Genomic DNA, 23,655 nt, shown 5'->3' on the forward strand with positions numbered 1-23,655 from the left:
TATACCCCCAAAGAAATAATGATGCACATAACCCAAGGTACTCATTCTATGACTTTTTTGAAGTAGCAAAGAACTGGAAACAAATTAAGTGCCCATCTATATGTTAATATAATGTAGTATTACTGTGGCATGAGAAATTAATAACATGAAGAATTAAGAATAAAAAATGGGAAGATGGATATGATGGAGGTAGTATGATACAGTGGACAGTTTGTGGATTGGAACTCCCAAATCTGGGTTGAAAGCCTGGGTTTGCCTTGCTACCCTGTGACCTTGGACAAGTCACTTCAAATTTGAGTCTCACTGTGCCAATCCACAAAATGAAGAGGATGGATGAAATGGCCTCTGAGTTTTTTTCTAGCTCTAAATCCATTATTTTTGATATGATGTAATGTGTAGTAAGCAAAATCAGGGCAATTATATGTACAATGACAAAAACAAAATAAATGGAAAGAAAAATGAAACTGAATTTTAAAAAAAAGAAAGAAGGAAGGAAGGGAGGGAGGAAGGGAGGAAGGGAAGAAGGAAGGGAATGGAAGGGAAAGTATAGTAAGAGTCAATTTAATTCTCAATTTGAATTTTGACTTCCTGATAACACCAAAGCTGACTGAGTAAGAATGTCAAATCTTTAGCTGCAACATGGCTCAGTGAAAAGGTTAGTCCTGAGTCATAAGAAACTTGTGTGTGAATCCCACATGAGTTTGTGAGTTATTTTGCAATGAGCAAGGTACTTATCTTCTCTGAACGTCAGTTTCCTCATGGAGATAAAATCTATTTTACTTCCATCACAAGGGTCATGCAAGGATGAAAAGAAATGTTTTACAAACTTAAAGCACTATATAAATGTCTATTATTATGTGTTAATATTTTACGGTATAGATATAGGAACTTTATTATCATATAATCATCATTATGATCATTATGAATACGTAACAGAACAGAGGTGAATTATTTTTTTTCCAATCACTGGATTAGTGATTCTTTACTTAAGTCAATAGTTGAAAAAAAAAAGAAATATAAAAACAAAGGCATTGCCCCCAAAACCAATGAAATACCTTCAATAAACCCATATGGAATTAAACATATCTGAGTGAACATAGTCCTTGTGAGCAGCAAAAGTTGTTGGAATGTGGGGAACATACGCGTATTTATCTAGGCAATATTAGCTCCTCTGGGATATTTTTCTTGCATTACATCATTAAAAAAATTTCATTATTAAAATGAATTTATAATTATGCCCCATAGAAAAACAAAAGCCAATTTAATTTAAAAAACTGTCCTGTGAGGATCTATGTAGCAGGCATTGCAGCAAAGCTATTTGATTCACGTGATGAGTTCAAATCTAGGATTTGACACATTCTGTAACCCTGACACACTGCAAACCCTGGGAAAATTATTAATCTCACTAAGCCTCAGTTGTCTTGTCTATACAACAGGGATAATAACACCTGCTCATATTCATAAGGCTGGAAAACGCTTCTCATATCCCCAAAGTACTAAATAAAGATATAATTATCACTGACTACTTGACCATTGGTGGATATCATACGTAGGGAAGCAACATGACAGAGTAAATAAAATACAAATTCTTCAGCTTGCTATTTAAAGCTTTTTAAAATTTTACTCCAATTTAGAGGGAGTTTTTGCGATTTTTTAAAAACAATAATAATTTATTTTCTCAAACACCTCCCCATCTTTACTGAAAACAAAACAAAACAAAACAAAACAAAACTTGTAACATGCATGCATTGTCAAGCCAAACAAATGTTCATTTTGGACATGTCTAAAGATGTGTGTCTCATTCTACACATTCAGGCCATCACTTTTTTGTCAGAATGTGAGTGGTATCCGTCACTGGTCATCTGGGATCATGGTCGATCACTGCACAGATCAGAATTTTTAGGTCTTCCAATGTTTTTTGTTTTTTCTCCTTTTTACACTGTTGTGCTAGTGGAGACTATTCTTGTGGTTCTTCAGACCATTCTGTATTAATGGATCCCAGCCATTCCAGATGTCACTGGAACAATATCCTTTGTCATTATATTGACAATATCCCGTTATATGCGTATGCCACAATTTGATTGGTTATTTCATAATTGCCATATGCTCACACCATTAGTTTCAGTTCTTTTCTACCAAAAAAAGAGATAAATATGTGTGTGTATATACACATACATACATACGTATATGCATACATAATTTATAGGACCTTTTTTTCTTTAATTTCTTTGAGGAAGGGTTATATATATAGTAAGGATATCACTGGGTCAAAGTGTATACATAATTTAATAACTTTTGGGTTCTAGTTACAGATTCTTTTCCAGAATGTCAATATGAATTCATAACTCCACCAATAGCACATTGCTATGTTTATTTTCTCAAGCCCTTCCAATATTTGTTATTTTCTGTAAACTTTGTCAAATTGATGGATATGAAGAACTTCAGAGTTGTTTTAATTTACATTTATCTAATTATTAGTGATGATGCATTTTTATTTCATGTAGCCACAGAAAGTTTGGAGCTATTTACTCCTTTGAGCATTTATTAATTGGTGAATAGTTCTTATTCTTAATCATTTTCAATCATATCATATTAATTTTAAACACAATCATATCTTGGAAATCAGACCTTTTTTAGAGAAACTTTCTAGGCTTATTGCATATTAGTATAGTTTATAGATATCACGTTTGTTTATTTTTTTTTCTGCAATCTGGCCTATTTGCTTTTCCCCAAAGACAAAATGGAATGACAATTTTCATCTCCCATCTCTGTGCCTCTGCATAGGCAGTTCCCCAAAACCAATAATGTATTACATTATCACCTGTAAGTCTAACAATTCCTTGTTGTCTTAAGGGCTCAGCTCATGTACCATCTCTTGTTGGAAGACTTACCTGATTCCCTTGGAGTTCTCTGTCTCTCTATCTCTTTCCTAGTCCATCTCTTAATCTCTGATTCTATCTCTGTCTTTGTGATTATCACGTATATTTGTGTGATACCCTATTACTGTAATTAGCACATTTTAAGACTAAAGGAGTGCAAGGCTCAGAATTTAACAAAGGGCAAGCAGAAGCGCTTCAAAGATAGATTTTATTATCAGGATCATGCAACCTGGTGACAGAGAGGTCTTACTTACTGCCTTGCCTACATTTTGTGCTGACCTTTGACTTTTATACTTAGGCATGTCTTTCTTCTGATTGGCTGACAATGTGTCATTGGAGCATCCTTTGGCAATCCAGACTGGTGGATATTCTAATGAGGAGATGACCCAAGAGTTCACAGCTCCTCCCCCATTGAATCATTACAGGGAGGAGAAGGACTGCTCAGGTGGGCAGATCCGTACAGCTTCCCTATAGCGAAGGGAAATTGCTTTTCAATATGGCTGACCTGTCCCTCTGTGAACATCTAAATTTGTACCTTCATGATGGGGTTAGCCTGGATTATCTTGAAGTTCTTTTGCAGGTTTGACATTCTATGAGCATCAGCATCGCCATCACATCAGGTCATATCCCTAAACCCTGTTTATCAATATAGAGCCCTGCACGAAGTAGACAATTACAGAGAATGGGACTGAAATGAATGCTTATCAGAATGCTGATCTTGGACTCGCTAAAAGCACTCACTGATTTTTTTTTTTGTAATGCCATACATCTACGAGTCATGGAATACCAGTCTCTGAAGAAGTACTTGTGGGTTATCCAAAGGAACACATTATATTGTCAGTCTAGAATTTCACGGAATCAGTGTAATTGGCATCATCATATATAAAATATGACAGGGAGAGGAGTTAGGCCTGTCAGGTAGCCAGATTAAGAAATAAAATGATTTCTCTCTCTTCTTCCTTTCCTTCCTCCCACCATTTCTCTATGTCTCTTCCTTTTCTCCCTCCCTCTATCTCTACATGTAAATGTGTCTATTGTTATTTTATACATGTACAAAATAATATATGTATTTATATATAATATAAAAATATTAATACATGCATTGTTAACTTTAAATTTATTCAGTGTGTGTATTTTATATGTTCTTTTTGTATATAATTCATTAGAATATAAACTCATTATAAATGGAGATTGTTTTATTCTTTGTACTTGTGTTTCCACTGCGTAGCCCAAAGCCTGGTACATAGTAAGGACTTAATAAACAGATTTTTTAATTGATTCAATTGTCCCACACTGTATTAATTTTATGGCTGAAAGATATAGAGAAAGGCCCTACTACAGAGGGTTTCTACGAACATATAGACAAGAGTGACAAAGGATATGAAGGTGGAGATGTGTTGTACTCATAATGAGATCATACAAATCTTACAAGAATCAAAAATTAAGTTTGGTGGCATCTTACTTCCACAGTTCAAGGTATGATTCGTTAGAGTACTTCATACTAATGCAGTATGCAATGTCTCTTCAATTCAGAAGTTGGTCTTCAAGAGTTATGACTATTTTTTTTTTCTTTATCTTACACTCAATGTGGTGGTGAAACCCTCAGAACCTTGCTAATTAGTTCTCATGAAACAGAAATGTAATCTGTCTTCTGCTCTGTGCTTGAAGCTTTTCCAACTTGGTAGAAACTTCTAAAACATGTGATGACCTGATATAGTCTTTGAGAATCCAGGGTCACTTCTCATGCCTCAGTGATGCAGAATATGACTTTAATAATTAATAGAAATAAATAAAGAACATTGGGAATAAAGATACCATACATTTGCTGGAGGAAAGAATATAGCATATGCAATTTGAAATTGAGTTTGTGGGTCCATTCAGTAAAAATCACTGATCTTGTAGCTCTGTGGAGACAAAGATTGCTCACTTCTTCTCTATTTTCCCCTATCCTTATGGGGATAGAAAAACTGAGAGGGGAACTTTAGATTATATCATCATAATAACTTTGGACAACATAGATGGCAATGCATCCATAACTCTTCTTCTGTGATTTTTTTTTCCTATTTCCTACCACAAACCCTCCACAAAGGATATACCCAATGAATTGGAGACCTTGTTTCAGGTCTTCTCACATTATGAGCATACCAATGACGGACTTTAATCATTCTTTTAACATTCTCTTTCATCATGCTCTCTTGCTATATATCTGCACCACCTCCTTTTCCTATTATAATTTTCCTGGGAAATGTCTTTTAATCTACTTCTTGAGCAAATCAATGATGGAAATATTCTATAATTCATTTATACCTAATATGTATTTCTCTGTTGGCCCCTAATCACACATAATTTTGACTTCCTGTAGTTTTTGTGTTAAAATAATTTCTTTTAAAAGTTATTTGTATGGGATTTTTGGTTGTTTTTGGTGTGTTGTGCAGGAGAGGAGTGTTGTTGTTCATGGTAGTGGTGGTGTGTGTGTGTGTGTGTGTGTGTGTGTTTGTGTGCATGTGTTTGCATGTGGCCAGTTAAGATCATTAAAATGACCATCAAATCTGGTGCCTAAAATTGAAAGCACTCTAAGAATGTAGCCTGAAAGCTTTCAGGTTTCCTTTTCTTTTATATTGTGTAGCTAGTATTTCCAGTGACTGGTAAAAAAAGAGGTGTACAATACTGTTTTTTAACCAATTAAATTCCTTTTTGTTCCTGTCACAAGTAGTAGTGCTTCGATTATTTGAAGAAGCACGTTACAAACTTTAGGCATTTGAGCACCACAATATGCCTTTCTTATCCTTCACTTACCCTGAAGATTAGTAAAAGTAAATAAATAAATAAAACAATATTTAAATAAGGTTGTGTATAGAGAGGCACAGATATATGTAGAGTTTTAACCATCAAGTTATTATATTCTATTATGTTATTATGTATTATACCTTTTAGTTGCAATTTAAAGTCTGTGTTGCCCAAATTAGCTTGTTAATTAATTATATAATTCAAATATTAAAGTATTCACAAAGCAAAGAAAACAAAATTATGAAAAGGTATTTGCTACTCTGATGGAGGAGTTGAGGATGACAACTTGGGGCAGTATACAGCACAATGATTAAAACTACCAATTTACAGATGAATGAAATGAAACAAAAATGGTTTGCCTACAATCATATAAATAGTTGCGTCCAAAGCAAGAATTGAAAAGTAGTCTCCTGTCTGAGGTCCAGAACTCTATGAACTATGCAGTGCTGTGGAAACTACTTTCCTTATAACTTTCTGCAAGGCATTTTTCACTTCCTTGTTCCTCAGGCTGTAGATGAGGGGGTTCAGCATTGGAATGATCACGGTGTAGAAAAGGGAGGCTATTTTATCAGTATCCAAGGAATGACTCGATTTGGGCTGAAGGTACATGAAGATAACTGTACCATAAAATATGGTGATGGATATTAGATGGGAAGAACAGGTAGAAAAGGCTTTTTGTCTTCCCTTAGTAGAGTTGATCCTCAGGATAGAAATTAGAATAAACACGTAGGAAATGAGGACAATTAGAAGAGAGAGAAGAGTGTTGAAACCAGCAATGACAAACAGCAACATTTCTTTGACATGAGTATCAGAACAGGCCAAGGCTACCAAGGGCACATCATCACAGTAGAAGTGATTAATTACATTATAGGCACAGAAAGACAAATGGAATGTAAAAGTGGTCTGTAGGATTCCAACAAACAAGCCATAAGTATATGTACTGATAACCATTGGGATACAGGCTTTTTGAGACATCACAACTGTATAGAGTAAGGGATTGCAGATGGCCACATAACGGTCATAGGCCATGACTGAGAGGATAAATAATTCACAGACCACAAACGTGATGAAGCATCCCACTTGGATGGCACATGAAAAGAAGCTTATCCTTTTAACCTTCTGCATGAAATTTACCAACATATTTGGGGTGATGGAGGAAGTACAGAAGAAGTCAACAAAAGCCAGATGACTGAGGAAAAAATACATGGGGGTATGAAGTTGAGGACTGATTTGGATTAAGACAATCAAACCAAGGTTTCCCACAACACTGATCATGTAGATTATTAGAAAAACCCCGAAGAAGAGGGCTTGCAAGTCTGTCCTATCTGTGAGTCCCAGGAGAATGAATTCAGTTAGCACTGAATGATTGCTTTTGGCCATGGAATGTGTGTTGAAGTGTAGCATCCAAAACTCACCACAGCAAGGGTCCACTAGATCATCTTGGCTTTGGTTGTGATCAATAGAATACCAGAAGGTGCCTCTTGGCACAAGGATATTGACAAAGTCTGCCAATTGCACTCGGAACTGTATGAGTCTTTCAGCACAAAGAGTAATTACTCCAGAAGGAAATTTTATTTAAAAAAAAATCCTCAGACCTCCTATTAAAGAAGAAATTAATTTGAATCTTATGAATGCATATTTAAGACTTCGTTCCACCTTCCAAATTATTCAAAATTGTCCATGACACTGAAAAAAAGGGATAGGTCATGGGAATTAGAGCTAGAAAAGACTTCAGAAATCATCTAGTCCAAACCTTTATTTTTCAGGTGAGGAAACTGTGACTCATGGTGAAGTCCAAGGTTATACAGGGAGTAAGTGACAAATGCTAGATTAAAAGTCAGATCTTCAGGATCCAAATCCAGTGACCTTTCCACTATACCAAATGGTTGTCCTGGCTAAAAGTATATGTTTTTGAAGCAAAAGTATTCATTCATTCATAGATGACAAATACTAGCAAGTTATTAAGGGAAAGTATAATGTCTAGGGGTTAGAGGTAAGAAGAGAGGTAAGAGCTGGAATCAGAAGACCTTGTTCCAATGGTCTCTCTGCCATTTGTTCTCTTTGTGACACTGAACAATTTTAAGTCGCTTATGCTCTCTAATCCTCACTTTCTACCACTTTAAAACCTGTATGATATTAACAACATTGCTTCTCTCATAGGATTCTTAGTAAAAATCAAATGAGATTGTGGTGGAAAGTGTTTTGTAAACTATGAAGCATTAGACAAATGCAAGGTTTTCTTTTATTCTTATCATACAGACTCTCCCAATGTGATAGCTTCTCCTATGAAAAGAGACTGGAGCAGGGCTAAGGGAAGAAGGAGGTTTTGAGGTTGGCTCAGCATGCCAATTATTGTCTCTCTGCCTCTGTAGAAAACCTTCAGAATAAAACACAACAAAAACCTTCAGAAAGTGCTACTTATAGTACAGTATAGTACTCTTAAAGCTTAAAAAAAGAAAGGTCATGGGTAACCAACCCCTAAAATAAAAAAAGTGATTCTGACAAATTAAAATATTTCATTTGAGTTCTCCATCATTATGGGACAGCAGAAAAATGACAAATTATTTCTTGTCCCATCTTTTTTTATGGTAAAGAACTCTGTCTGTCTAGTCTAGTTGATCTTTCCTTCTGCCCACTTTCTTTGAACACAGTAAAGAAATGACAAATTAGTTTTATCTCCAACAAATCATCACAGAGTTGAGCATACCTGAGGAGTTCCAGCCATTGTGAACACCAATGGTTTTGAGACTATAGGGAACCTGACCGCATTTGTCTGAGCTGTCTTGATTCCTTTGGGATCTTATGCCTATATTACATCATTATTTAAAATATTTTTTTCTGAAGAAGCAATTATAATGATTCTCCCACAGGCAACAGAAAAAGAGCTTGTTGAAAGACATTCCCTTATGAGACCTATTTAGGAAGGAATGTGGTATAGCAGAAAGATCACTGATGTTGGGGTCTGATGTCTTTTTGGGTTCAAGTTCTGGCTTCAATAACTGCTAGTGAAACTAAGCAAGTTATTTATCTACTTGTAGCCTTGATTTTCTCATCTGTATAATGGGATAATATTTGTGAACGCTTTCTCACAAGGTTATTGTTAGGTAAAAGCATTCTGTTTATCTTGCTATCCAAAAAGTTAGGACTTATGATGGTAGAATTGGGAAATAGGGATGTATGTTTTGAGAATTGAAAAGGTAATCCTTAGACTGGATAGGCAGATCAACAGGACTTGCTCCTTAGAATAAAGGGTCAAGTGACATGGAGCACAGGTGTGTGCACTAGGAAAAATAAAGATTTTGACTTTTTTTTTAACTCACCTGAAGACAACAGAATTAGAGATACAGACCTAAAAGGGATCTCAGGAGCTAACTTGTCCAATGTCCTGGCTTTATATATAAAGAAACTGAGGCTTACTGATGTTATGGGACTTAACTAAAGTCAAACATGGGCAGTAAGTATCACATGTGATAGTTTAACCCAGATCCCATGACCCCAGAGGCAGTGTACTTGCCCTCCACCACAAATCCTAATGCAACAGGTTGCTTTTGTCAAGGATAATCTTGCAATCTCTTCTTAAACTGTTTTTATAAATACTAGTCAATTGCCCATGAGTTTAAAAAAGCAACCAAGGTAAGGCTAATGTGGAAATTAGGAAGTGGCTCTCAAAACAAGAAAATCTCCCTACCACTTGTTTCCATTTCCTAAGACTTCATTTTTCATAGAAATGGTGTGATGATGACTTTGGCCTGGGAGTCTTTTAGACCTCTTGAATTTAACCTATTATTGTAGAGAGCTATAGATATGAACAAGCGCTATATATATATATATATATATATATATATATATATATATATATATATATATATATATTCTGAAGACTTCACTGAATTTTAGTGGTCTAACATTTTTTTGAAAACTACAATGAGACCTTCTCTTGAGAACTTTGCATGAGATGCAATTAATGTGTTCTTACCAGGAAATAGGTTGGCTTGTGATATACTTAGCACTATATCACTGAAGAGATTTCAGCAAAGACATTGTGGTATAGTGGTGGGGAGAGGAGAAGGTATCTGGGTTTGCTAATTATTAACTGTTTGATATTGGGGCAATCACCGCTTTCCTCAGACTCCATTCCTTCTATGCAAAATGAGGGAGTTAGAGCAGGGATTCCAAACATTTTTTTTGTTTGTTTCACAGGCTCATTTGACAGTCTGGTGAAGCATATGAACCAGTTCTCAGAATAATGTTTAGAAACATAAAGTCAAATACATGATTAGCAAGAACTATTTTTTCAAAATACATTTTAAAGAATCAAGGATCCCTTAAATTCTATCCTATGAGCCTCACATTAAGAATCTTTGGATTAGATGATCTTGAAGGTCCTGTCTGGCTCTGACATTCTGTGCTTTAAGGTTCTCTATAGCTCCAAATGCTTAACTTCTAAACTCTACTTGATTCTAGAAATGGAGCCTTGGGCAGGTCATTAAAGCTTTGAAACTTCCTTCTTCTATACAATAGTGGCATTTTTCCTCCCCATATTGCTGTGAATGAAACATTTTGTAAACTGTGAAGTGTTCTAGGAATATTTCCTTTTCTGCTTTTCAACTTCAGGTGTTCTTAATGGGTGACTAAGAAGAATGGAGTCAAATGAAATAACGAATGCAAAACACTTTGGACATCTTAAAGTGCTATAGAAACGTCAGTTATCATTAGTAACCTACAGTCTCCTGGCCTCAAGTTTGGTGATGACTTCACTACTAGCTTTCTACTGGACTTCTGGTGAGTTCAAGCAATGTTGGTAGAATAATATAAAAGTGTGCCAATAAATGTTTAAGAACTAATTTTTTTAAAGTATGTACACAAACTTTTAAGTTTCAAAAGCATTTTTGATGCTTTCTTAAGTCTAGATAATCAATAAAAGAGTAAATCAAGCTCGCCAATTTCTGAGGTGTAAATGCTCACAATGACAATTCAATAATCAGGTCTTTTGAGGGGTTAGAGCTGACTCCAGTAGTCTCTTGCAATGGAGGCACATTAACCCTTGGATACCACTTCATACATTATATTATAGTTCATAGAATCATAAAATATAAGTGAGAAGCAAGGGCAGCTCAGCTCTACTTTTCAGAGCCAGTTATTAGTTTTTGAGTATGAGCGTTAACAGTCTGGAAATCAGTATGTCAAGACTTTTTTTTTTCCCCGCCTGGAAAAGTGGTTGTTAAATGTTTACCACCACACAATTCGTTCAGAGGCCATCTAGTTCAGCTCTTTCCCAAACAGAAATCCTCTTCACAAAATCCTTGGCAAGAGGTAGTCCAACTTTTGCTTCAAGATCTCCACTAAAAGGAATCCATTGTTTCCTGGGGCAGCCTATTCTAGTTTGGATTAGCCCTAAGTGTTAGACATTTGTTTTCCTTGTACCTTGTGAAAACCTGCCCCTTTTCTAACATGCACCCATTTATTCCCACTCTAGTCTTCTGGAACACAGAAGAGCAACTCTTATCCCTCTTTTCAGAAGATAGTTCTTCAGTTGCTTAAAAATAACTCTTATATTGCCCTTAAATTTTCTTTCTCCAAGCTAAATATCCTCATACTCTTCAGCCAATCTTCATATGATAGTCCTGATACACTTCATCAGCTTCATTGTCTTCTCCTCTTATCAACGTCCTTCTTAAAATGTAGTTCTCAGAAATGAACATGATACTGTTGAAGTGTTCGAGAGAAATGGAATAGGGTGGTATTCTCAACACCCCCCTCCCCAGTCCTTCATACCATGCTTGCTTTTTGTCTTTTTCTTTTTTTTTAAATTTTCCAAATTACATGTAAAAACAATATTAACATTCTTTTTTTTTTAAATTTGCATTCCAAATTCTCTCCCTCTCGTTCCTCTCCCCCCTCACTGAGAAAGAAAGCAATTTGACATATATAGCCATGAAAAACACATTTCCATGTAAGTCATGCTTTGAAAGAAAGCACAAACCAAAAAAAAAAAAGACAAAAGAAAAATAAAGTAAAGAAAAAACATCCTTGATCTACATTCAGGCTCCACCAGTTGTTTCTGTGGAGATGGACAGAACCGTTCCTCCTAAGTCTTTAAGAATTGTCTTGGATCATTGTGTTGCTGAGAATAGCTAAGTTATTTATAGTAGATCATCATACAATATTTCTATTAATGTGTGCAGTGTTCTCATATTAGTATTCCGTCACAATCATATACAACAGCTTGCTCAGCTATTCCCCAATTGATGGACATCCCCTCCATTTCCAATTCTTTGCCATCACTAGAAAGCTGCTATAAATATTTTGTGTACCTAAAGGGCCTTTTCCTTTTATAAAATTGTTATAGAGAAATGGTTAATGGTATTTCTCATTCAAATAATATATATGGTTTTATAGCCCTTTGGCATAGTTCCAAATTGCTCTCCAAAATGACTGAATCTGTATACAACTTCACCAACAGTGCATTATTTTAATTTTCCCTCATGCCCTCCAACATTTGTTATTTTCCTTTTCTTTCAAATTAGCCAATTTGATAGGTGTGGGGTGGTAGCTCAAAGTAGTTTAAATTTTCATTTCTCTAATCAATAGTGACTTAAAGCATTTTTCATATGACTATAGATACCTTTGATTTCTTTGTCCGAAAACTGTCTGTTTATATCCTTTGAACGTTTATCAAATGAGAAATGGTTATTATTGCTATAAATTTGACTCAGTTTAGTTTTTTTCATCATGCCAATACTAGTTGCTAGGTAATGCACTGGAGGGGTAAGTGAAGGAGAAGGAGAGATAGAGACGGGGGGACAGACATACAGACAGAAAGGAAGATGGGGTCAGAGAAATACCAAGAAAATATATTTATTATTTAACAAAAATTAAATATTAACATCCTTTGACCTAAAGTTTGCAGAACAAGGCATATACCCCCAAAGATATAAATAAACATATCATCTAAATCAAGGTACTCATTCTATGACTATTTTGATGTAGCAAAGAACCGGAAACAAATTACGTCTTCATCTGTTGAGGAAGGGCCAAACTATTTTCCAAATATAAATATAATGGAGTATTACTGTGGCATAAGAAATTACTTACATAAAGAATTAAGATTAAAAAATGGGAAGATGGATATGATACAATGGACAGATTGTGGATTGGAATCACCAAATCTGGGTTGAAATCCTTGGTTTACCTTGCTACCCTATGACTTTGGAAAAATCACTTCAACTTTGAGTCTCACTGTGCTAATTCATAAAATGCAGAGAGTGGATGAAATGGTGTCTGAATTCCTTTCTACCTCTAAATCCACAATCTTTGACATGATGTAATGTGAAGTAAGCAAAATCAGGGCAATGATACATAGAATGATAATAACAAAATAAATAGAAAGAAAAATGAAACTGAATTTAAAAAAAAGGAAGGAAGGAAGGAAGGAAGGAAGGAAGGAAGGAAGGAAGGAAGGAAGGGAAGAAGGAATGGAGGAAGAAAGGAAGGAAGGAAGAAAAAGAAGGAAGGAAGGAAATAAAGAGGGAGAAAGGATGGAAGGAAGAAAACAAGGAAAGAAGGAAAGAGGAAGGAAGAAGGGAAAGAAGGAAAGAAGGAAGGAAAAGGAAAGGAAGGGAAAATATGATAATATTCTAGTTGTTTACAGCAGGCATTGTAGCAAAGCTATTGGATTCAGGTGATGTGTTCAAATCTAACATTTGATACCTGTTGTAACACTGACACACTATAACCCTAAGAAAATCATTAATCTCTCTGAGTCTCAGTTGCTTTACCTATAACACTATTCTTTCTCATATCCTAATATAAACCTTCCACAGGGCACATGAGCAATACATTGGAGGCCTGTTTCTAGGTCTTTTCAAATATTGAGCGTATACATATGAGGCACTTTTATCATTCATTTAACATTTTCTTTTATCATTATCTCTTGCTATGTGTTAGCACCACCTCCTTTTCCCTTTATTTCCTGGAAAATGTCTTCTAATCCACTTCTTGAACAAATCAATCATGGGAATATTCATTTATACCTAACATTCGTTTATACCTAACATTGGCCTCTTGTTACCCACAGTTTTGACTTCCTATAATTTTGGTGTTAAAATATTTTCTTTTAAAAATTATTTGTATGTTTTTTCTCTTTGATTTTACTCAGGAGGGTATATGTGTGATTGTGTATGTCTGTGTGTGTGTGACTAGTTTCAGATTATTAAAATGTTATTATTAATTTATTAAAATTAATTATCATTAAACTAAGTATACATATGAATAACATAATACTGTTGGTATTAATATGTTGTTGATATAATTATATATTTTTAATACTGATTATTTAAAATAATTATGATTAAATTATTTTTAATTATTCAAATTTAAATGATCTTTTTAAAATAGGGTACCTAAAATTGAAAGAATTCTAATAATAAAGCCTAAAAGCTTCCAAGTTTCTTTCTTTTTTTTTCTTTCTAACATTGTCTAACTGGTGCCTCCTCTGCAGAGACGGTAAAAAGAGCTTTAGAATCCTTTGTTTACCTCTGGGTTCTCTGAGATGAACTGGAAGAAAAAGATGAGTAAAGGAGAGACTGAATGCAGGAGTACAGTGCAGTGGTTATTATGCACTTGAATACGGAAGAGTTAGGAGAATGGGTTATGGGGAGGCCAAGGCATTCTCTGGTCTTGATCACATTTAAGCTGGAAAGTCAGCAGGATCTTGAAGGAAGGCCAAGGAATATTTGCATGTTGTTTTTCTTTCTCTTCATTGCCTGGGAAAGTATTTTGCTGAATAAATTTGGTCCAATCAACTAGATTCCTTCTTAAGCCTGCCTTAAGCAGTGGTGCTCTGGGTGTTTGAAGAAGCACATTACCAATTTTAGGCATTACAGCACCACAATATAGCAATGGAATACCTTTTTGATTATTCACTTGCCCTGAAGATTAGTAGAATTGAAAAAAAAAATAGAGCACTATTTCAATAAGGTAATGTTTGCAGAGGCACAGATGAATGGAGAGTTTTAACCATTATGCTATTATATTCTATGATGTTATGCTATATTATACTTTCTTTTCCCCCTCACAATTCACAGTCTATATAGTGTCCAAATTAGCCTGGTAATTGTCTAATTCAAATATTAAAATATTCACAAAGTAAGGGAACAAAATTCATGAAAAGGTATTTTCTATTCTGATGGAACAAATGCAGTGGAGAATATATGTTTAATAAGAAGCTTCCTGTAGATGCCAAGTTCCTCCAGATATTTTTGTTTGTGGGTAACATTGGGTAGGTTGCATCAAGTCCTAGAACTCTAAAGGTCTCCTGGAAGAGATCTAAGAGTTGGGTCTAACTACTCATGTGGAAATTAACAAATGTATAAAGATTTTCTATTGCCCAGATTATTACACCAGGTTGAATGGACAATGCATAGTAATTGTGCATTAGGAGGCACATCCAGGACAGACAGTGCAAATGGACAAAGAATCAGACCCAACACTGAAAAAGAAATGTAATGGATTGCCTTGAGGAAATTGCAAAGTTCCTTCAGTGGTACCAAACTCCACCCCACAATCCCTAAAAGGTTCCTTGTACCTAGGGTTGTAGATGAGGGGGTTCAACATAGGAATAATTACTGTGTAGATTCAGAGGCTATTTTATCAGTGTCAAAGGAATGACTCGATTTTAGCTAAAGGTTTATGAGGATGGTTGTGCCATAAAATATGATGATGAATATCACATGGGAATATATTTTCAATATCAGTATTCTATGGGTTGTGGTGTATAACCTAGAGACATAGGACACAGATATCTCCAAACAACTCTGAAAATGAGTATCACACAGAAACCAACAGCAAGGTTTATAATACATATGAGGAAGTTCATGGAAGAACAAGAGTAAAATATATCAACAAGGAAATTGTAGAGCAACATTTTATTTTTTCCCATGTCATCTCAAAGATTTAAATTTTACATCATGATTTTCTAAAATGAAGACATCTTTGCATCCCTAAAACTGCACCTTTCTTGTGATAGAGATTATTTTTTGAATGCAAGTATGCGTTATTAAATGGGCCTATTTGTTATTTTGAAATCAATTTATTTAGTGATGGTCTAATAATAAAATATTCATACAGTCAGTTTCTCCATGAGCATTTGTTAAGTACTAATGAGTGCCAAGCACTGTGCTAAGTGCTGAGGATATAAAGAAGGGCAAAAGACAGGCACTGCTCTTGAGGAGCTTACAAGCAAATGAAGGAGATAACCGGCAAACAAATATGTACAAACATGTAATACATAGGAAAAATTGGATACAATCAACAGAAGGAAGGATTGGGAAAAGGCTTTCTATGGAATATAGAATTCACCTAGTACTTGAAGGAACCAGGAGGTAGAGATGAGTAAGAAGGGTATTCTAGATATGGGGAACAGCTAGAGAATTTGCACAGACCCTAGAGATGAAGCATTTTATTCAGGAAACAACAAGGAGGCCAATGTCACTGGATTGAAGAGTAGGTAGGGATGATATAAGGTTAAAGGAGACTGGAAAGGGTTGGGGGAGGATATTGTAAGAGGTTAAATTATAAATGGCTTTGAATACCAAAGAATTTTATATTTAATCCCAGTGGTGATGAGAGCCACTGGATTTTATATTGAACTGGAGAGAGGGTTATGATTAGACACACTTTAGGAAAATCACTTTGGTAGCTGAATGGAGGATAGATTAGAGTGGAGAAGAGATTTCAGATATTTAGATCCACAAATACGATATTGCAATTGTCCAAATGTGAGGTGATGAGGGTTGGATGCAGGGTGATGGAAGTATCATAGGAGGCAAAGCAATATATTCTAGAGATGTTGCAAAGGTGAAATCAACAGGCCTTGGAAGCAGATTCGATATGGCATGTGAGAGTCAGGACTTGAGAATGACACCTATGTTCTAAGGCTGGCATCCTTCCTTAAAACAACTCTGGACTAATTTGCAGATGAAAATTAATTTAAAATGGCTTGCCTAGAAATCATATAAATAGTTAAGTGTGCAAAGCAACAATTGCAAGCTATTCTCATGACTAAAGTTGAGAACTCTATGAACAATGCAGTGTTGTGGAAACTACTTTCCTTACAACTTTCTGCAAGGCATTTTTCACTTCCTTGTTCCTCAGGCTGTAGATGAGGGGGTTCAGCATGGGAATAATCACTGTGTAGAAAAGGGAGGCTATTTTATCAGTATTCAAGGAATGACTCGATTTGGGCTGAAGGTACATGAAGATAATTGTACCATAAAATATGGTGATGGATATTAGATGGGAAGAACAGGTAGAAAAGGCTTTTTGTCTTCCCTTAGTAGAGTTGATCTTCAGGATAGAAATAAGGATAAACACATAGGAGATGAGGACAATTAGAAGAGAGAGAAGAGTGTTGAAACCAGCAATGACAAACAGCAACATTTCTTTGACATGAGTATCAGAACAGGCCAAGGCTACCAAGGGCACATCATCACAGTAGAAGTGATTAATTACATTATAGGCACAGAAAGACAAATGGAATGTAAAAGTGGTCTGTAGGATTCCAACAAACAAGCCATAAGTATATGTACTGATAACCATTGGGATACAGGCTTTTTGAGACATAACAGCTGTGTAGAGTAAGGGGTTGCAGATGGCCACATAACGGTCATAGGCCATGACTGAGAGGAGAAACATTTCACAGACCACAAAAGTGATGAAGCATCCCACTTGGATGGCACATGCAAAGAAACTTATTCTTTTAACCTCCTGCATGAAATTCACCAACATATTTGGGGTGATGGAGGAGGTATAGCAGAAGTCAACAAAAGCCAGATGACTGAGGAAAAAATACATGGGGGTATGAAGTTGAGGACTGATTTGGATTAAGACAATCAAACCAAGGTTTCCCACAACACTGATCATGTAGATTATTAGAAAAACCCCAAAGAAGAGGGCTTGGAGGTCTGTCCTGTCTGTGAGTCCCAGGAGAATGAATTCAGTCAGCAAAGAATGATTGTTTTTGGCCATGGAACGTGTGTTGAAGTGTAGCATCCAAAACTCACCAGAGCAAAAGTCCACTAAATCAGCTTGGTTTGGATTGTGACCAGTGGAATACTAGAAGGTGCCTCCTGATCCAGGGATACTTGACAAGGTCTAATAATTTCAGTTGGAGCTATTCTAATATTTTAGTACCAGGAGGAATTTCTCCAGATGGAAATTTTATTTAAAAAAAATCTTCAGACCTCCTATTAAAGAAGAAATTAATTTGAATCTTACAAATGCATATTTAACAATTCAATCAACATTCCAAACAATTCAAAACTGTCTATGACACTGAAAAAAAGGGATAGGTCATGGGAATTAGAGCTAGAAAAGACTTCAGAAATCATCTAGTTCAAAACCTTCATTTCTTAGGAAAGGAAAATGAGACTCATGGTGGAGAATTGTCCAATGTTATCCAGGGAGTGAGAGATAAATCTTAGCTTAAAAACCAGATCTTCAGAATCCAAATCCAGTGACCTTTCTACTGTACCAAATGGTGGTCCAAGCTAAATTTCTAAGTTTTTGAGTCAAAAGTATTCATTCATTCATGGATGACAAATACTAGCAAGTTTTTAAGGGAAAGTATAATGCCTGGGGATTGGACGTAAGAAGTGATACTGTAGATCTCTGGAGCTGGAATCAGAAGACCTTGTTCCAGTGGTCTCTCTGCCATTTGTTTTCTCTGTGACACTGAACATGTAAGTCACTTATCCTCTCTATTCTTCACTTTCCACTGTTATGAAACTAGTATGATATTACCTACATTGCTTCTCTCACAGGGTTCTTGGTAAAAATCAAATGAGCCCATGAATGGAAAATTGCTTTATAAACTATAAAACATCAAAAATGCAAAATTTTATTTTATTCTTCTCATATATACCCTCTCCCCCAATATTGAAAGTTTCCCATGGCAAGAGATCCTGGAGTAGGGCTGAGGGAAGAAAGGGATTTCAGGGTAAAAGTAATACAATTGTTGTATTTCTGACTCTGTATATAACCTTCAGAATGTGTTACCTACAGTACTAAATCATAATTTAAGAGTAGAAAAGAAAAAAAATATTACGGATAACCCCAAAATACAAAAAAATGATTCTGAGAAACTAAAGTTTCTCAGAACTAAAGTTCTCGAAGTTTCTAGGACATCAGAAAAATGTCATATTATTTTTGACCTATCTATTAATGTTAATTCTTCTCATCTAGCTGATTCTGCCTACTTTCTTTGAACACATTAAAGAAATGACATATTAGTTCTAACAAAATCTCATAGACCTGAACATACCTGAGGGACTCCAGACATTGTGAACACCAATGCTTGTGAGACTGTAGGGAACCTGAGTACATTTTTCTGAGATATCTTGACTCCTTTGGGACCTTATTCCTATATTACATCATTTCTCTGAAGAAATAATTGTAATGATTCACCCATAGGCAACAGAAAGAGAAGTTATCAAAAGAGATTCCCTTCTGAGATTTGAGTAGGGTGTCTGGTATAGCAGAAAGATCATTGATATTGGATTCTGATAACTTGGGTTCAAATTCTGGCTTCAATAATTGCTAGTGAAACTAAGCAAGTTATTTATCTACTTGAAGCCTTGATTTTTTCATTTGTATAATGGGACAATATTATTATATTTGTGATATATATCTCACAAGATTGTTGTGGGGAAAGCATTCTGTTTATTCTGACTGCCAAACAAATAGGACTTATAGTTGTAGAATTGGGAAACAGGGACCTGTGTTCCGAGAATGAAAAAGATAAATTTTCAGACTGAGAGTAGTGAGGAAATTGTAGGTAGATCGATGGGACTTGCCCCTTAGGTGACAGGATCAGGTGACATGGAGCACAGGTATGTGCTATAGGAAAAACATAGATTTTGGACTTATTTTAACTGACTTCAAGACAATAGAATTATAGATGTAGAGCTGAAAGGGGCCTCAGAACTTATCTAGTCCAAAGTTCTGGTTTTATAGATGAAGAAATGAGGCCCATTGATGTCAAATGACTTCACTAAAGTCAAACACAGGCAGTGAGTGTCACAGGTGATAGTTTGATCCAGGTCATGTGACCCCAGAGGCAGTGTTCTTGACATTCCATCACAAATCCTAAAGCTACAGGTTACTGTTTTCTGGATCATCTTGCAATTTCTTCTTACATTGTGTTTTTATAAAGAATATTTCATAATCTATGCATCTAAAAGGTCAACCAAGGCAAGGCTACTATGGAACTAAGGTAGTGTGTCTCAAAACAAGAGACTACTCTCTGTCCCTTTTTCCATTTCCTAAGACTTCGTTTTTTTCATGGAAATAGCATGAGTATGACTTAGGTCTGGACATCTACCTCTTCAATTTAGCCTATTATTACAGAGAACAATGGATATGAACAAACACCATGAATATTCTGAAGACCTCATTAAATTTTGTTGGCCTAGCATTTCTTGAATAGTACCATGAGACCTTTTCCTGGGAATTTAGCATAAGGTAGTAATTTATGTGCTCTTAATCAGGAAATAGGTTGGGTTATGGGGTACTGAGCTCCATATCACTGAAGAGATTTAAACAAAGACATTGTGGTATAACAGTGGGGAGCAAAGGAGGTTTCTGGTTTTCCTAATTTTCACTCATTTGATTTTGGGTGAAACATAACTTCCCTCAGCCTCAATTCCTCCTCTTCAAAATAGGGAGGTTGGATTAGAAAAGATCTTGATCTTTTTTTTTTTTTTCACAGACACATTTGGCAGTCTGGTCAATCCTTTAACCCCATCTCAGAATAATGTTTTTAAAGGTATAACATAAGATATCTAGGCTTACAAAGAAAACAATTTGATTGAAATGTATTTTAAAATATGTTAAAAAATTAAGAACCTTGTAAAATCTATCCATGGACTATGAACCCTAAATTTATAATCCTTGGAATAGAGATGATCTCTAAGGTTCTGTCTCTAATACTCTACGTCCTAAAGTTTACTGTAGTTCCAAAAGATCAGCTTCTAATCCCCAGCTCCATTTGTTTCTAGATGTAAGGCTTTGGGGTGGTCACTGGTGGCACCATTACTCCCTGTATAGTTGTGAAGGAAGCATTTTGTAAACTGTGAAGGGCTCTAGAAATGTCAGCTATTATTTTTTAAACGTGACTCTGTCCTGAATAAAACAAAACAGGCAGGAGAAGGGAGTATGTCAAGAAGTTTCATTAGGCCTTCAGAGACAATTGGAAGGGAATGGTTTGAACTGGGCTGTAAGTACATAAAAATCAAGGTCCCATAGAAAATGGTGACAGCCACTATGTGTGAGCCACAGGTGGAGAAGGCTTTGCACCTGCCTTCAGCTGACTGCATCTTTAGAATTGCAGAGATAATATACATGTAGGAGACAATGAACACTCGGGTGCTGTTTCACAATCCCTCTTCCTGTTTGCCCCTACTTCCTTCTTCAGTACAGCCAGTTCTTTCTGAGAAAGCCTGGGCTTCAGTGGGGGAAAAATAACCTAGCGATTAAGCCGTCAGGACAATTCTCTTTATTCCAGGCCAGTCCTGGAGCCATAGGTTTTTGTTTTTCTTTCACTGTTGTTGTTTGCTTGTTTTTGTTTTTCAGTAGGAATGATGCTGTCATAGGATGCCAACAATGCAGCTCTCTTTGAGGAACGGCATGGAAGGGAATGTGGTAGGCTTTGGCCCTCAGGTACAATGCTTACTTCCTCTCAGATGTTCTTGTAATCTGCTGGTGAAAAAGATGGGGCTTGCCAAAGGGTCTTTATGAAGGCTCAAGGAAAATTCCAGAACCAGCACTCAGTTAGCTCTCTCCAAGCACCTGCAAGACCTGGAGACACGATCACAGCACTAAGGAATATCAAATGCTTTTAAAAATAAGTAATTGATTCATTTGAACAAGGAGCCTATAAGAATCTATACAATTTTGGTCTCCTATCAGCTCCATCCTGCTTCTATTGAGACTTTCGTCTAGAGCAGAAGCTTGTCTGTAGCCTCCAAACCCCATCCTACCCCAAATTTGAGGTTCAGCATGGGGCCAAGGTTACTTTTATGAAGACAAACTAGATCAGAGGTCAGGTGAAGAAATGGAGAGTTATGGACATCACCAGCCCTGGATTTCCCAGGAATAAGTGCATGGAGGCTTCCAGGGCACCTAACTCCATTCAGGATGCCAGTGGATAAGGCATTCACTTTATGCCAATCCTTTCTGACTGTCCCTTCTTTTCTGAGTATTTTCCCTCAGTAAAGCTGGTTTACTTTTCTATCTTGTTATAATGTGCAAAACAATAAGAAAAAGAGAAAACAGTTTCCTAAATCAATGTATTATTTTTTTTATAAGACCATGATTACTATCGCTTAAGGCCCTCTTCAAAGCATCCTTCACTTCTCTGTTTCTTAAACTGTAGATCAAAGGATTTAACATGGGAATGATCACAGTATAAAAGACTGAGGCCATTTTATCTGTATCAAGGGAATGGTTTGAGCTGGGCTGTAAGTACATAAAAATCAAGGTCCCATAGAAAATGGTGACAGCCACTATGTGTGAGCCACAGGTGGAGAAGGCTTTGCGCCTGCCCTCAGCTGACTGCATCTTTAGAATTGAAGAGATAATATACATGTAGGAGACAAAGACAATCATAAGAGAAGAGATAAACATGATCCCTGCACAGGCAAAGATCCATATCTGTTTGGAGTGGGTGTCAGAACAGGACAGCCTCAAGAGAGGCATGTCATCACAATAGAAATGATTGATAATGTTGGAACCACAGTAAGAGAGGCGGAATGTAAGGATAACATGGAATAATGCAACCAGAAAGCTGTAGATATAAGGTACAGTTACAAGCTGAACACAGATTTTAGGAGACATCAGAACCATATAAAGCAAAGGATTGCAAATGGCCACGTAGCGATCGTAGGCCATGGAAGCTAGCAGCAAGCATTCTGCTGTCATGAAGGCAAGAAAGCAACCTAGCTGGGCAGCACACGCATTGAAAGAAATAGTATTTTTCTCATACAAAAAATTCCCCAACATTTTGGGAGTAATAGATGAAGAATAACAGAAATCAACAAAAGCGAGGTGACTTAGGAAGAAATACATTGGGGTTGTTAGCCGTGCGTCCATTCTGATGATTATGATGAGACCCAGATTGCCCACTACTGTGAACCCATAGATAAAGAAGAACACCAGGAAGAGGGGCATCTTCAGCTCCTGCTTGTCAGTGATGCCCAAGAGAATGAACTCAGTCACCTGGGTAAAATTAATCTCAGCCATTTATTCCATCTGGGAGCCTGGAGGAGGGACGAAATAAAAGAAGTTCAATTTCAGGTTCTTCTAGCTTCATAATGTTCTTAATCCCTGCCGCCATTATTATAGCTAACAATAAGTGGTCGTGTTAAGAAAGCATTTTTTTTATTTTCTTTTAATTTTATCAAGTTTTTGCCTCAGTAAAATGCAGTGAGATAGGCAATGTAAAGATTATTATATCCATTTTACTATTAGGTAAAACAGGCTCACAGAGTACGTGAGTTTTCCAAGATTGTTCACCTAAAAAATGTCAGCATACATAGCTTAGAGACTTGGCTATTACTACAAGTCTTAGAGTTTTTCCAATGTGTAATGCTGCATTACCCTCAGTATATAATAAATTCATATTTGTTTTTGTTGACAGGTACTTTGTGTAGTTACCATTATTGCTATTTGTTTTCAGTTTCTCTCTCTCTGTCTCTGTCTCTGTCTGTCTCTGTCTTTTCTTTCAGTATTTCTCACTCTTCCCCACTCCTCTCTGTCCCTATATCAATTGGACATGTAAATTCAAGCTTATTTTGTTACACACACACACACACACACACACACACACACACACACACACACACACATACTATTTATCACCCTGAATTTTGCTTGGTACTGTTGTTCATATAAATTATTTTAGGATAACTATTACATAGAAATAAAATGTGGG

The 23,655-nt window shown here is 36.1% G+C and overlaps 3 protein-coding genes across 3 annotated transcripts; all 3 read right to left on the reverse strand.

Annotated features, from left to right (window-relative positions):
• Window positions 1-6,095: 6,095 nt before the first annotated feature.
• LOC110199567 (olfactory receptor 5AL1-like) lies at window positions 6,096-7,055 on the reverse strand. The gene has a single exon (XM_020974441.1). The coding sequence runs from the start codon at window positions 7,044-7,046 to the stop codon at window positions 6,096-6,098; it is 951 nt and encodes a 316-aa protein (XP_020830100.1). The 5' UTR covers window positions 7,047-7,055.
• Window positions 7,056-12,040: 4,985 nt separating this feature from the next.
• LOC110199646 (olfactory receptor 5AL1-like) lies at window positions 12,041-17,705 on the reverse strand. The gene is made up of 2 exons (XM_020974526.1): window positions 16,773-17,705; window positions 12,041-12,067 (listed from the first exon to the last, which is right to left on the reverse strand). The coding sequence occupies exons 1-2, from the start codon at window positions 17,691-17,693 to the stop codon at window positions 12,041-12,043; spliced, it is 948 nt and encodes a 315-aa protein (XP_020830185.1). The 5' UTR covers window positions 17,694-17,705.
• A 4,302-nt stretch (window positions 17,706-22,007) lies between these two features.
• On the reverse strand, window positions 22,008-22,973 carry LOC110199568 (olfactory receptor 8U9-like). Its single transcript, XM_020974442.2, has one exon. It carries the CDS (start codon window positions 22,962-22,964, stop codon window positions 22,008-22,010), a length of 957 nt encoding a protein of 318 aa, XP_020830101.1. The 5' UTR covers window positions 22,965-22,973.
• Window positions 22,974-23,655: the final 682 nt, after the last annotated feature.

Source organism: Phascolarctos cinereus, unplaced genomic scaffold (assembly GCF_003287225.1).
Source record: "Phascolarctos cinereus isolate Bilbo 61053 unplaced genomic scaffold, phaCin_HiC Scaffold_9;HRSCAF=440, whole genome shotgun sequence".
NCBI lineage: Eukaryota > Metazoa > Chordata > Mammalia > Diprotodontia > Phascolarctidae > Phascolarctos > Phascolarctos cinereus.

Excerpts from the sequence above, each read along its gene's own strand:
- LOC110199646 (XM_020974526.1), bottom strand. The coding sequence starts at position 17,693 with ATGGCCAAAAACAATCATTCTTTGCTGACTGAATTCATTCTCCTGGGA. Across the intron at positions 12,068-16,772 it reads TGCAGAAAGTTGTAAGGAAA|GGCTATAAAACCATATATAT; the intron begins GTAGTTTCCACA and ends ACTATGCCAAAG.
- LOC110199567 (XM_020974441.1), bottom strand. The coding sequence starts at position 7,046 with ATGGCCAAAAGCAATCATTCAGTGCTAACTGAATTCATTCTCCTGGGA.
- LOC110199568 (XM_020974442.2), bottom strand. The coding sequence starts at position 22,964 with ATGGCTGAGATTAATTTTACCCAGGTGACTGAGTTCATTCTCTTGGGC.